The sequence below is a fragment of the Ictidomys tridecemlineatus genome, chromosome 1 (assembly GCF_052094955.1).
Source record: "Ictidomys tridecemlineatus isolate mIctTri1 chromosome 1, mIctTri1.hap1, whole genome shotgun sequence".
Taxonomy (NCBI): domain Eukaryota; kingdom Metazoa; phylum Chordata; class Mammalia; order Rodentia; family Sciuridae; genus Ictidomys; species Ictidomys tridecemlineatus.
Window position 1 is genome coordinate 60,359,220 of NC_135477.1, and position 15,459 is coordinate 60,374,678.

At 34.8% G+C, this 15,459-nt stretch overlaps 1 protein-coding gene across 16 annotated transcripts in view; it reads left to right on the forward strand.

Moving 5' to 3' along the window:
* Positions 1-15,459, forward strand: part of Ank3 (ankyrin 3) — a 632,006-nt gene that overhangs the window by 544,411 nt on the left and 72,136 nt on the right. For 14 of the 16 annotated variants that reach the window (XM_078041667.1, XM_078041715.1, XM_078041673.1 and 11 more), the window contains 2 exons: positions 8,093-8,199; positions 13,170-13,394. In XM_078041667.1, the coding sequence (XP_077897793.1) occupies positions 8,093-8,199; positions 13,170-13,394 (332 nt within the window). Of the gene's footprint in view, positions 1-8,092; positions 8,200-10,487; positions 10,521-13,169; positions 13,395-13,933; positions 14,033-15,459 lie in introns of all 16 variants that reach the window. The other 2 variants (XM_078041711.1, XM_078041703.1) reach the window with 1 other exon arrangement.

Genomic DNA, 15,459 nt, shown 5'->3' on the forward strand with positions numbered 1-15,459 from the left:
AAGGGATACCGTGTTTATTAATGTAAGAAATAAATCATCTTGCTGGACTATTCAGCTTAGTGGGACAGTGCTTGTCTAGTGTGCACAAGGCCCTGGGTTTGATCCCTAGCACCACATCCCTTCCCCAAAAGGCAATTATTAAAATGTAGGAGTATTAGATTATTATTATCTGTTTGTATTTGCATAATAATGTAGAATTTCAAATCATGTTCACATTACTTGAATTACTCCATTATCACAGTGAATAGGTGCAGTTAATGTTATCTACTCATTACCCTAGTGCAAAAATGGAAGTTTTTAACTTGCTATTCGCTGGGCTAAGAGGTCCCACAGCCTGAGTCAAACCTACCATCTCTTATTCTTTATGTAGGGAAACTGACACCCACAGGGTGGAGTTATCCTTGACAAGCCTTTGCTTTCTTGGGCTTCCAGACTGGTTATGTCATCTAGCTGTCACTCGGCTCACTTGGGTTTATGGTTTTCCAGATTAGTTGCACCAAGGCTTGCTTGTGACCTGTTGTTGTGAGGTTATTGGATTCTGTTAGCCATCAGCCTGTCAAGGCCACTGGTTGATTTGCAGGACCACCTTTGGCTGGCTCCCATAGGTGGCAGAGTTGAAGACAAGAAGGTTACAGATTCAGTCCTGAACTATAACTGGTGTCATCCCACACTGAGGGTTGACAGCAGCCTGGAGAGCTTCCTAATATTGGAGCTAACTAGATTTTCTTTTCTTTTTTTTTTTTTTCCTTTAAAAACACTTTCCTGCTCCTGCCTCATTCTTCTGAGCCTAGACATTTATTTCCAGACCTGGGCATTTGGGTGTGCCCTTGTTTCTAAGGCCAGCGTGTACTTGCTCTCCTCTTTCCTCTGATGAATAGGGCTAGTGAGAAACTATTTTTGGAAAGTATTAAGCTCTTGGAGACAGTGATATCATCATTAGTCAGGCTTTGGACTCTATTGAATAATATGTATTTTGGTTTTAATAGTATCCTTAACATCACTTCCAAGATGGAAAATGATGTGCATATTCATATTACTTTTGACATGGACATATTAGTAAATCAGTGTGACCTTTTCTTCAAGATAGTGCGCTAGGTATTGACTCTGTGTTGCCAAGTTTTGAAGTCTCTCTGAATCTCAAATTTCCTCTTTTGTAAAATGAGCATAATATTTCACCCAGGTCTAATAGGACTTAAAGAACAAATGAATGGTAAAGACCTAGCCCAGTCCTTGTCACTGAGTTGATGCCAGTAAGTTGTGGTAGTACTCTTCAAGAAGGAATTTAAACATTTTTTGAATCAAGAAGTAAGACCTTGGTTTTTATAAGATGTCTGAATGCACCCTGTAAGTTTGCTGTCATCATCCTGTGTACATAACTGTAAAGGCCCAATGTTGTGGGTTTTGCTTTGCTGTTTCCCCCACAAATTATCATAACAAAGAAGCTAGTGTAAAGGTAAGTCCCTTGAAAAGTATAAAAGGCATTACATATATAAAGCAATCTTATTAGAATTTCATACCAACACTGGCAGTAGTATCAGACTTTTGATGTACATATTCATGAAATGTGCATATCAACCAATCCCCAATTGAGAAAGAGGAAACCGAGACTAGGAAAGGTAGAGCAATATCCTAAGAATCACAAAATCAGCAAGTAATGTTTGGGGCGTCTCTGAAGGCACTGTCAATAAGTAAAGATAAATATAGATCAAGGGCAATGTGTCTCCTTTATATTCATGATGAAAGCCAGCTTGAAAGTCATATAGCTTCTGAACCAAGTGGACCTGCTAACTCCTCAGCTAGGTGGACTCCCTACCCAGAGCCAGTCCGGAGCAGGTATTCTTCTCACAGAGGTGGGCTTTGGGGAGTGGAATAGGCTGCCTATTCTCTGGGACCATACTGAGGCCCATGAGAATGGAAGAAAGAGGAGAGTGAGCTTTCCTAGCTACCCTTCCCAGTCTATCACTCAGATAAATTACAACACATTTCCAGGTCTAGTGCATATGAAGGGGTAAGGGAGAGACCCACAGTTATATCTGTGTGTTGCCTTTCCACAGTGGAAAACTCAGGAGTCTTTCTCCATCAATAGGTGGCAAAGGCAACTCCAAAATCCAAGCCTTTGGCTCATCTTAAAGCCAAGCTCTTCCATTAAATGTTAGGAACACTCCTCTTTGCTGAAGGAAACTTAAGAGCCAGGTCTAGTTCATTTGTAACCATCATCATTGGCAGTGTCTTCTTTATCATTTTAAATGTCTATTTGTTCAATAATGAAATAGAGATAAAGCTTTTCTTTGGTTTACTGTGTCATGCACAGTAACATGTCAGGACATCTTCAAATTGTCAAAATGACACTTGAAATTTCACCTTTAAGTAAGTACTCGACATATAGTTGGAAAAGACCTACCAATTCAACATCTATTTATAAAACCGTAGGTTCAGTTGTATTGCCATATTTTATTTTAGATGGATGTACAGTAGTAGGAATATGTTTTAGTTACTTGTGTGTAACTTATTCAGGTTTAATTAGGGCTACTCATAGGCCTGAGAAAGCTTATAAACAAGAAAGGAAGAAGAAAAAAAAAGGAAGCAAAACTCAGAAGAGAAATTTACTGTGGCACCTAAAAATGTATTTAAATGTTACTGTTAGGATACATAAGTGAGATATTTAGCTCCTTGTTTTGTCTCAAGTATGGCATCTGTTCACTTGTGTGTGACAAAGTTTCAGTGAGTCACAAAGAGTTCCAAGAGTAAAGGAGTTAAGGAAAGTCTAAGTGAGAGAGAATTCCGGTGTGCTGGCATACTCCAGCCTTGATAAATATTACATGGTGGCGATAACTTTTTGTGATATAATTCATTTTTTAAATAATTAATGTCACCAGTGCATGTTTCTAAGAGTGCCAAAGATAAATAATTTACTGTAAGTACCAAAGAGGGGTGATATTATTTATTTATCAGACTTAAAATGGTCTGTTGTGGGAAATAACTTCAGGGCCTTAAATGTAAGAACCATAGTTTGTCCCCACCACGGCTACCACCAAAAAAATTAAAACTTTGTATTCAGTGTTTTATCTCCTTCTGAAGGATAGTTGGTTCTGAAAGATAGGGGTCTCCAAAAATCATTATAAAGAATTGGTAAATAAGGCCAGGATAGAACTAACAGCTTACCTTTAACTTATAGAAAATGGAACTATTGGCCATGGTTTATTGATCTTTTGGGGTTAGGGTATCAGGTCTATGGACTCATAACTCAATTGCATACCCACACACCCTGGAAGTATCTTCTCTTGTTGAACGGAGAAAGATGTTCCTTGTTGACTTTTGCATTTTCCTAGGACCTAGATAGTGACTTGCATATGAGTGTTCTACAAGTTATTTTTTCAATTTGATTTCAAGGCTTTTTTTTTTTTTTTTAAAAAATCTGTGTAATTCACAGTAGGTTCTTAAATTTAGGTTTAATATTATCAAAGTTATGCAGGTAAATAAGATCTCATCATTCTGTGGGACATACTTGTTATGAAAAAACTATTCCAATATACAACTATAGTCCCCAGTTTTTCTTCTCCAGAGACAGTAATCTTTTGGGCCTCCATGTCTTTGAATTATCATGTTATAGTACTTCCTGTTGAACTTTTGAGGAGTTATTGACTTTTCAAATAGAAGATGAAGCTCTTTTTTTTTCCAATCTCTCCACCACTGTGCACACTTTCCATCTTCTCATTTCCCCCAAATAGTTGCATTTTTATTTTGGTTCTATCTGTACTTAGTGTTTATGTTGTTATGCATATGTAAATGTTCTTCACATATGTGACATATATCATGACTGCATTTATTTTCCCTAGAATTGGAGCGCAATCTGTAAGCCTTCCCCCAGTGCAAATTTTTTCTCAATATATTCATATCCACTAGGTAGTCTATTAATCTCTACTTAACTCATCTTAGAGCTGTCTCACTGGACGAGCCCCTTGAAAGCCCATTGCACATCCTTTTTGGGTCTTCATCACTATGAAAATTCCCTTTATTTCTTCTGATGCTGGGTTCCGTGTTGCTGATGTTGTCCTTCATTTTGGAGTAAATCTTCCAATATTTCGATTAGAGAGAGAGAGAAATTTAGAAGAATTTATACATCTAAAAGTATTTTACTATTTGCATACTTGGTTTGACTACTTGGGAGAATTCCTCTTACAAAGAACTGTAACGTGGAATTCCATTGTCTTTACCGTCAGTTTTTTCTGTTAAAAGATTGATGGAAATCTACCATCTGTGATCATTTTTGTCTCTAGGTTCTGAAATGTCATGCTCATGTGCCATCCTGAGGTCTATATTCATCTGTAGCACTGGTTGCTCAGTGGCTCCTTTCACTCTGGGAACTCAGGTCTTTAGTTTTGGGAAAGTTTCTTGAAATTTTTCCTTGATGAATTCTCTTCTATTTCACTATTTTCTTTCTAGAACTTTTTTTTTTTGGGGGGGGTGGAGGGGTGGGGCTGTTGCCTTTTTGATTTTTCACTTGTATTTTCTCTCCTCTTTTTATTTTTAAAAAAATTTCCCCTAGTTTTTATTTCAATTTCAATGCTGTCATTTTACTTTCTGAGAGCTCTTTTTTTTCCCTCTAGTTTTTTTTAAAGCATTCTCTTATTTCATAGGTATAAAAAAGATCTCATCTCTCACTTGATAATTATGAAAAAATTCAAGTTTTCTTAAAAATTTTGAGTGTTCTTGAAAAGCATCCGTTTCTTCCAGTTTGTTTATCTTGTTTGTTGGCTTATTTTGTTTTTCATATTAGCTTTTCCCAGCTGTCTAGTGGTTCTTGGCTGGCTACTCTCTAACAGGCTCATGGAAAGCTCTGTGTGTGGTGTACAACTCTTCAGTCATGATGTCTACTGAAGTCAAAAGCCTGTGACCTTTCACTGACTGAGAGATTCCGGTAGGCAGATCAGAATCCTCCAAGATTTCCCTTTTCTTCCTAGAACCTCTCTGTTCTTGTCTGTTTGGGAGGCCAGGAAAGAAAGAAGGATGAGAAATCTGAATATTCCATATATAAACTATCAGTTAATCCTCATTGTCAGTAAAATGCATGTAAACTTCTAGTCTTCTGTCTCTGGTCTCTATGCCATGAGTCTTCTGCAAGGGTTGTTGCTGGTGGTGGGTGGGGTTAATCAATCAATGGTGGGGCTCATGCAGGACAAATCACTTTTTAAAAAGAACTTGAACCAATCTTTCTGCTGATGTCTTTTCTCTCATTTTCCTTACCATCCCTCCCCCTCCCCCGGCCACCCCAATGTTTATTTTAAAATACTTGACTGTCATTTTACTAGAGTGTTAACAAGGAAGCAATCTTTAGCAGGATAAAAACTGAGACTTCTTTATTTTTGGTCTGTGGAATGTTATCTTTCATCAGATTTGGAGCATTCATTTTTTTCAAGTATAGCTTCTGCCTTATTTTCTTCTTAGATGCTTCTGAGAGTACGGTCACACTTGTTTTTAAACTTTTCACTGTTTCAATGTCTCACACTATTTTCTGTATTTTTATTCTTTTTGTGTACTTTTTCCATTTATGGTTTCAATGTACTAGCCCTGTTTTTTGTTGTGTCTAAGTCAAGAACTGACATTTTATACGAAACTGAACAGATGCATGTGCAGTTCATTTTTATGTGTATTTCGGTGTTCTGTTGGGTGTTCTGTTGAATCTTTTGTCTTCATATATTTTCTCTTTCCCCTTGTTTTGTCTTTTTATTGATGCATTATAATTACATATGATAGTAGAATGCATTTGTACATATTTGCATATGCACATAATATAACAATGTAATTTTTTCAATTTCATTCCCTGTCCTTTTCCTCCCCTCATTGCTTTCCCCTGGTTCCCTCCTTCTATTCTACTAGTTTTCATTCTATTTTCATGAGATTCCCACTACTACCACCCTTTTTTGCTTCTTTTCTGTCTGTTTTTCCCTCTAGCCTTCACATGAGAAACAAAAAACAACATACCACTGTTTACTTGTTGAGTCCAGGTTTTTTCACTTAATATACTCAAGTTTCATCCATTTTCCTGAAAATGTCATAATTTCTTCTTTATGGCTGAAGAAAACTCCATTGTGTGTACTACGTTTTCTGTATCCATTCATCTGCTGACAGGCTAGTTCCATAGTTTGTCTAGTGTGAACTGTGCCTCTGTAAACATGGGTATGCACGTATCACTATACCACACTGACTTTAATTCTTGGGGATAAATATGATCAGTGGTATTGTTGGGTCATAGTGTGGCTCCATTCCTACCTTTTGAGGGCCTTCCTGATTTCCATTGTACTAATTTACAATCCCATCAACAGTATAAAAGTGTTCCATTTTCCCCAGCATTAACTAGTTGTTTGTATTTTTGAGGGATGCCATTCTAAATCTTAGTGTAGTTTTTTTGGTTTGTATTCCCCCAGTTGCTAAAGATGTTGAATTTTTTTTCCTATATTTGTTAGTCATTTGTATTTCTTCTTTTGAGAAGTGTCTTTTTAGTTTATTTGCCCATTTACTGATTGGGTTTTTGTTTTTTTGAGCTCTTTACATATTTAGGATATTAATCCTCTGTCAGAAAAGTAGCTAGCCAAGGTTTTTTCCCATTTTGTAAGTTCTGTCTTTATGCTCATATTCCCTTTGCTATTTAATTTGATGCCATCCCACTTAATTGTTTCTTGTGCTTTAGGAGTTTTATTTAGGAGTTTATTAGTGAAATTGACCAAATTGACCAAATTAAGGAGGTTGCTACCTGTGTGTTGGCGTGTTGACCCTGTTTTCTTCTTCCTAGCTCTTTGATCTATTTTGAATTGATGTTTGTGCAGGCTGAGACAAGGATCTAGTTTCATTCTTCTACGCATTCCTCCCGTTTTGTTAAATATGGGAGTCAGAGATAAAGTTCTTGTTAGCTTACCTCAAAATCTAGATGACCTTTGAGTCTTCATAGTGTCTATCTGGGCTTGTTTTTGTTTTTGTTCATGTGCTCTGGCCATACTTGGAAAATTTTCATTTTATGCTGGATTTGTGTTTGAAAAATTGTGGACACACCCAATGGTGATATATTCCTCCAGAGATGGTTCACCCTCCCCCAACTAGGACAACAGAGAAGCAGATGACCATTTAATCCAATCAAGATTTTGGTGAAATGAGGCTGGTTTGCAATCCTGGAAAAGTTCCTACTACTTCTGGTTTGTCCTGTCCCTGCAGAGTACTTGCTTGAAATTCTGGTATGATCTTCAAGTCCACTTCCCATTAGCAAGTTCTAAACACTTTAATCATTTTCTTATGAAACTGCTGAAAAGTTCCATTATACTTTATAGGGATTTTTCTGGTTAGATTTTCAGCTTTCTGTTCTGTGTGGCCCCAGAATTCCACAAATATCTAATGGAAAACTGTAGCGTGCTTGAAGCAACCCATATCTTTACCAACTCCTCTCTGGTTTTTCCACTCCTCAGCAGTGTTCCCTATGAAACAAAGCCCAAGTTCTTCCTGTGCTAGTAACTGACAAGTGTCAACTTAAAAATAACAAAATCTCAGCTCAACTTTTCATGAGTATAGTTCCTCTGAGAAGTTTCACCTTCTCAGAGTATAGTTCCTTTAGTTCTCAGTGCCTCGGCTGCCCTTTACTGCTTTCAGACTTCTATATTTACCTGGTTTACTTAGGGAAGCACTGAATGGCTGCTAGCAGCTCTGTCCCACTTGGAATTAAAAGTCATCAAGATTGAAATTTTTTATTTTTGAGAATGGGGAAAAGATTTTACAGTTGATATAGGATTAATCTGAACCTGAGTTAAAGTACGTAAAATCATTGCTATTAGTTCCATGACACTCCTTTTACCATGCACATTACTCAGGTACTCTCTTGAAATATTGAAATAATATAGTGTATCAGTAGACTTTACTTTTTAATGTTCTTGCACTCAGACTATATATCTACCTATATGAGAAAATTCACAAATTCTTATTTTGAATGTTAGTCTATCCACATTTATAAAGAAATACAGATATACTTGTGTACAAAACACCAATGTCTTTTCTGTCTTTATGGGATGTTATGTGTGACACTGATAGACTATATTGTTTTATTTTTCAGCATCTAACATTCACAAGGGAATTTGATTCAGATTCTCTTAGACATTACAGCTGGGCTGCTGACACCTTGGACAATGTAAATCTTGTCTCAAGTCCTGTTCATTCTGGGTAAGGAACCTAAATGTCATTTTTCTTTCTCCTATCAAATTAACATTGCATTTATTATTTAAAATTATAAATTAACCCTGACAACTTTCATATACATGAATATATTCATATATAAAATATATACTCAGTATATGTGACATGCAATTATAAATCATTTAATAATTTTTAGCAAATCTGTATATCTATTTTTATTGTTTAAAGTACAGTGTTAGAAAAATATTACATTAAATTAATTAGATGATTGGTGCAGCAAAAGTTCTTTTACATCTTTAATTTTCCTTTTCAATAAACATAATTTTAACAATCATTCTTCTTCATTTTATTTTACTAGCCAAATGAATTTTTCCCTAGGTATTCTTTTAAATAAAAATTAAATTCTGAGTATTTATGTTAATTTATCTGATTGTGTTTGTGCTTTGCATCTAATGATAGAAGAATTTCAGATAGGCACTTTGGCACATGCCTGTAATCCCAAGTACTCAGGAGACTGAGTCAAGAGAATCACAAGTTGGAGGCTAGCCTGGGCAACTTAGCCAGATCCTGTTTCAAAATATAAAAATAAAAGGAGCTGGGGATGTAGCTCAGTGATAGAGTGCCTGCATATGTGAGACTCAAGAGTTCAATCCCCAGTGCTGGAAAAAAAAAAAAAAAAGGAATTTCAATCAAACATTAATTGTTTTGCGCTCTGGTAGTCTCATCTGTGTATGTGTGTCTATGTGTAATACAGACCTTTTACTTGACGAATGATTTTGACATTGATTGACAAGTGATTTTCCTTTAAAAAGTGTAAGCTTGAAAGTTTCCAATTGTAAAATTTTCCTTTTACATTCTTGAAGCAAAAATGTAATTGAAATATATAAAATTATTAATTGAAAATTAATTTTAAAAGATAGTAAAGAAATTCACTTTTAGAAAGTGAACAAAGAAATATCTGTGTACCAGAAATGCTGAATAAAAACCACATCAAAGAAATCCCTCATTGCTGTCTCTCTGGCAGGTAGAATTTAAGGCAGGAGGCTAATAGGTGACCTGCTTTGATAAGTGAATCAATAAATAAGAGCATTTTTAGATTTTGGGTTCTTTACCAGTAGGTAATTCAAATGGAATGATTGCCATTGATATAAATAGAGTAAAATTAATTTGTTAAAATCGTGACTATTTCATAGTATTTTTGTCTTTAAGACTGGCAGTGAGACTTTTTGTTGTGATCAAAGACAAGAGATGATTTAGAATTAAATAAGTTACTGGAAGCAAAGTATTTTCTGCTGCTTCTAGTTAAAATAACTTTTAACAGCTAAAATTTACCTAGCTCTTTTTATGTACCTGGCCTTAAACTAAGTCTTTTACATGTATTATCTAATTTAATTCTTACTTGAACCTTTAGATGACACTAAAGATTTATTCATTGTCTCCATTTTGTAGATGATAAGTCAGAGGGAAAGAAATATATGATAGGTTAAAATATCAATTTAGAATTTTGTCTTTTGTAATTCTGAGAAAGGAATCCATGCAATGTCATTTGAATAAAAGTAATTTATGTGAAATTGTTTTTAAAACTACAAATTCCATGTGATATTTGAATCATTAACATTGTATTTTGAATTATTATAATTCAGAAAAATTTTGAATTATTATGGTAATATTAATTTTAAACTTCCTAAAATATTCATATGGTTTATATTAGATGTATGGTAGGTGGGCCCAAAATTGTAAAAAACCCCACAAGAAAAATCAGATTTGAGAAATAAAATATGAAGCTCTTGCCATACCTGCAGTAGACATGTCCATTTTTTTTTTAATCGGGGTTGATGAATTGCCACCATAGAGCTATCATCACTTTGCAATCTCCACATACAAAAGAAATATTCTAAAGTTTAATTTAGTAAACTGAGAAGTTGAGGAAATATGAAAAAATCAGAAGTGAACTTTCCCATACATTGGAGATGATGAAGAATTTGAATATGCAGATTATTTCCTCTTTCCCTTGAAATTTCATTGAGGACAGAAGACTTGTACAATAAAGTAAAATAACAGTGTGGACTTACTTGAATAGGAGGAAAGAGAGATGTTGTACACTTGAAAATATTTCACTATTGCCAGGTCTGTAGAGTAATTTATTCAGCCATTTAAGGCAAAATACTTTTCCAGGTTGTCCCACAAATGCCGAATGCCATGGTTTCATTTCCTGATGATTTTTGTTTTTCTTTGCTTGTCATTGACATTTTCTGTTGCTTGCTTCTAATTATCTCAAATTAATTTCCCCATTTGCTTTCTAAATTATTTTGCAGCTATTCTTCTCCACTTCCTCAGTATGATTCAAGGTGATAATTGTGTCCTTTATGTGAACCATCCTTTCTGTATTTTTAATATATGTGAATTTTTCTCACAGTTAGATTGTGTCAGTCTCTGTAGTGTATCAGCATCTGTCATCCTGCTGTTCTCAGAACTAGAAACATTCATGTTAGTTTTAGGATCATGTGTAGAATTCATGCTATAGTTTAAATGTTATTAAGATACAAATATTATTAAACATCACATTAATTTGTTTTTCTTTGTTGGTATAAATTATGTTGCATGACTTTTTCAGCACATTATTTAAGGAATGAGTTTGGAAAACAAATCACAATGTTAGTGATCTATATTCTGCCTAACACATATTCTTACCTTTCTTCAGTCTGTTGGCCTATGAAGTTAAAAACCTTAGAACAGGAAATGATTATTAAGAGTAGCAACCAAGCACTGTGTGCTTCGGAGAACACAGAGAGAGAGATTCTTCTAGTTTCTCATTAAAATCATTTTAGCCATATTTTGTCCATTTGATTCCGATATTCTTTGTACCTAGTTGATGTTTTTAAACTAAACTTGATACCCTTACTGTACCTTCAGAGTGCTCAGCTGCAATCACTATAGATCCACATCTATCCATCCATTAATGTTAATAACCAAGTCACAACTAGGCAGTTTCTAGGCACACATAACAAAATAGTTTTGCACTTGCAAAATAAATATTCTATAAACATATGTGTTTACTGTGTGCTAGAACTATGCACAGCTCTACAAGTCAAGCAGGGAACAAGATAGCCCTGATCTGAATCACTTGTCTATATTGTTGAGACTCAGCTGTTACTAGAGCAACAAACATTCTCCTCTCAGTGGAAATTCTATGGAGATTTGTACTAATACAACTGAATTTTCAAACTCAAAGTTTGTCTTGCATCTTTTTATTTTGAACTTTTTTGTCTTGAACCATTTTTAATCCATTTTGTTTCTATTGGTTCCAATGAAAATATTCTACTACTAAGCAGATAAAAATCAGACTTTTGTCATAGACTTCTTTATACTGTTGTCATATTACATTAATTATTGAATAAAAAATAGTTTCATATATGTATTATACATATACATACATATTATTGTGTGTGTCTAGGAAAAAGAAAGCACCCTGGAGCAATTTCCAGTGAGCCTCATATCATTTAGCATTGGAAATAATTCTTGTAGGCACTTGAACAAGTGAAAAAATATCTTTTCTTTTGAATGGAGAGGAGTCTTTTCCCCTCTTCCCTTGAATATCAGTGGTCCCGGTCTCTGAAAACAGACTATTATCAAACATACAGTTAATTCAGAGTGAAATAATTAAATCCATAAATAAGCAAAAAGGATATGAAGGTACATCCACCTAAAGATGAGCAGAGTTGGTTCTGGAAATCTGCTTGGTTGAAAAATGATCCCCATCCTGTTGCTCTTCTCTCTATGGGGATTATAGGCTAATTTGTTTTGTTGAAGAGGTAGGTCATCCTTTCCAAGGTCAAGAGCCAACCTTCTTCAGAAAAGAGCCCATAAGGAGTTAAGCTCTATTTGCAGGATGTTAGCACTGTGTTTAGATGAAAATGTCATAAAGAATTTTGATGGATGGGATTATTTTTTTCTCCAAAAAAGCTGTAAGAATTCAGACAGCTTTCTCATTATCAATATTTGGTGCTGTTCTAGTAATAAGTATATTTCCCATATGAAAGTTAGAATGCAAGAAGTATATATTTGTGTTCCCCTGTCTGATATGCACTGTTCCATATGATGGACTTACTGAATTATGTTCATCAGAGTAGAACTCTGGAACAACAATAGATGGGCTCATACATGATAGGAATCAGGGATTCCAATATACTCTTATTCATATCTGACACAGTTTCTTTATATTGCCATACTTACATAAATAAATATTTTCCTTACTAACTTTAAAGACCAAATGACAGAATTATATAATTTAGAGGCATTTTCTTAAAAGACTATATTCTACTTTTTGTATTACTGCATACAATGTCTAAATATAGATTATTTTACATAGATTATTTTATAATTCCATTTTTATACTAGAATTATTTAATCCCTTTCCATCAAAATTGTCTTAGCAAATCTAGTCATCTGCTTTTATTTTTATATTCTGTTTCATCTTAGTAAAAACTAGAGTGTTGGTATGGTTAAATATTCCTGTACTTTATGAGTTGTACATGTTAGATATACTGTGGAGTTTCATCTTCCTTGTAGTGGGGAGAGAGATTAAATAGTTAACATATGGCAGAAACCACTTATAGTTTAAAATAACCTTGAATGTACGTTAAACTACCCACAAAGATCACAGACAGTGTTGGTTTTTTTTTTTTTTTAATCATGGCTGCATTTTTAATAGCTAGTTTTTATCCCAACTTTGAGAGATTCTCTATTCCCTCAATGAGAGCATCTCAGAAAGTGGTCAGTTTCTGGGAGGCCATGTTCCACCAAATGTAAGTTATATTTCAGCTTTTTGCCCAGTGCACAAGTTTAATGCATGTTTGATGTGACTCCACTGTATTTGCTTCCAATTTATCTTGAGAGAAATCAATAGCTACATTGTCTGTCACTTTGAACTGTAACCTTTAATTTGAAAACCCACTCTGGAGATGATTCAAGTCTGTCCTCTGGTCTTCTTCCTACAGGTTTCTGGTTAGCTTTATGGTGGATGCAAGAGGTGGTTCCATGAGAGGAAGTCGGCACCACGGGATGAGAATCATCATTCCTCCACGCAAGTGTACAGCCCCCACCCGAATCACCTGCCGTTTGGTAAAGAGACATAAACTGGCCAACCCACCCCCCATGGTGGAAGGAGAGGGATTAGCCAGTAGGCTGGTAGAAATGGGTCCTGCAGGGGCACAATTTTTAGGGTAAGTTTTGCTGATTTTAATCTTAGCCCTCTTACCACATTTTTAATTTTCTTTACCCTTGTTAACTTAAGGAGTTAACTATTAAAATGACTTAGTTGGACCTGATTGAGGATACTTTTTGTGTAGTGTCAAAGGTCACAAAGCTGTGTGATTCTGTGAGAGGCTATTAGGCTGGTACTTTCTTAACTCAGTTTGCTGGTCAAGGCTTTTACTAACCGAGAAGCATGTTCTCTGCTCAGCGAGTGCACGGAACCCCATCGGCCCCCCGTGCAAGTCAAGGCACGATTCCTAGAAAAACATACAGATGCTGGAATTCTATCACTTCCTTAAATAAGTGTCTACTCTGGGGATGTCTTTTTAAAGATAATTTTTAGGGACACAGTCCATTGTGATATGGTACTTTATAAAAAGGAAAAATAAATTGAATTCGTTCTCTGAGGTGGCACTTGGGTGCAAATCAGGCAGGCTCTGTCGTGACTGACAGTTTGTTCATAATTTCCCCTTCTCGTTTCTCTTCCTGCTGCATGGATGTTATTCAGTAAACTGCATCTTCCTACCAATCCTCCCCCTGTAAATGAGGGTGAGAGCTTGGTTAGCCGAATCCTGCAGCTTGGGCCTCAAGGAACAAAATTTATTGGGTAGGATCTTTATAGACAAGATACAGAATGTCTACAATTATTTTTTCCATTTTCAATTTTTTTCTGTCACACTCATGGTCTTATTCTTGTCTTAAGTTTATTTTTATTTTTTAAGTTTTTTAATGCTTTCAGTTGATGTGTGTCACTGAAAGAAAAAAAAAATCATAGTGGCTTGACTTAATGTAGCACCGCTACCTATCTTGTGCTTTTCAAGCATGTGGAATTCACTGCAAGCATTCTGCTTTCATAACCTTGTGCTTCTATAAACCTTTCTTTAATTTGAAATGTTTCTTCTGAATATGCTTTTTAAGCTAGACTCACAGTCTTCAAAAGTTTAGCCCAGTGTAAGAGAAGGTATTTGCAGGCTTTGAATCAACATTTGCTATCAATGATATATATGTATGTGTGTATATTTGTCTCTATGTGTATAATTAGATCTTTATTTCTTTTTTTAAAAAGTACTTACGAGTACTCTGTAATCTTTATGGGCTTAGAAAAGAAAAACTCATCAATAAGTAAAATGATTTTGAGAAGTATTGGGAATACATGATATTTAAAGACATAGAATTAGGTAGCAAACAATATTCTGTTGTTGAATTGTTTTGTTTTGTCTTGTTTAAGCTGAAATGTGTTGATGTTTGTTGTTTGTTTCGCTTGTCTGGTTGTTGTATTTGCCTTGGCAGTCTGCATGAAGAGACCTGTTATGAAAAGTTATGCTTGGCTTTCACCTTGGTCAAAGGCCCTGTTCATACCTTCTCTCCAGTACTGTTGAATGTCAAACGCAAAGCCACATTCCTTCAATATTGACAGAGACAGTATCTGACACATTAACCTGCAAAGATTGTATCTTGTTCTCAAAAGAATAAACAAATAAAATTTAATGTGCAATAGTAAGATATTAAAAATTGTGGTAAATATCTTAATAGTTCTTGAAATTATTAGCACTGTTAGGAATAGTTGTTTTCGTTTCTGCCTATTAAAGAATAGAGGCTAATATTAATAAATTATATTTAAAATCTTAATTGAATTATGACTATTTTGCTAAAAGTAAAATTATAATTATCCCCATTTTAAATGAATATTTCTATAAAAACAAATCAAATATTCATATTTTCATTATTTGATCTTTTCAACTACTATCCCTTTTTATTCTCTCCTTATTTAAAACCATATCTCCTATTATTACATGGACATGAACACATAGGTTAAGAGACGAGGTTACATACAACCTCTGTAGGAGAATAATGATACTGTCTACTTAAATGTCATAAAATAAAGCTGCACAATCCAACTACATAAACTGTGTGTGATTGTGGTCTGCTTATTTCCATCCATCTTTTTTAGTATTTATCCCATTTTAAAATTTAACAAAATTATTTCCCATGGCTTGATTGGCTATCTTCAATTTGCAGCCATTCTTTTTACAT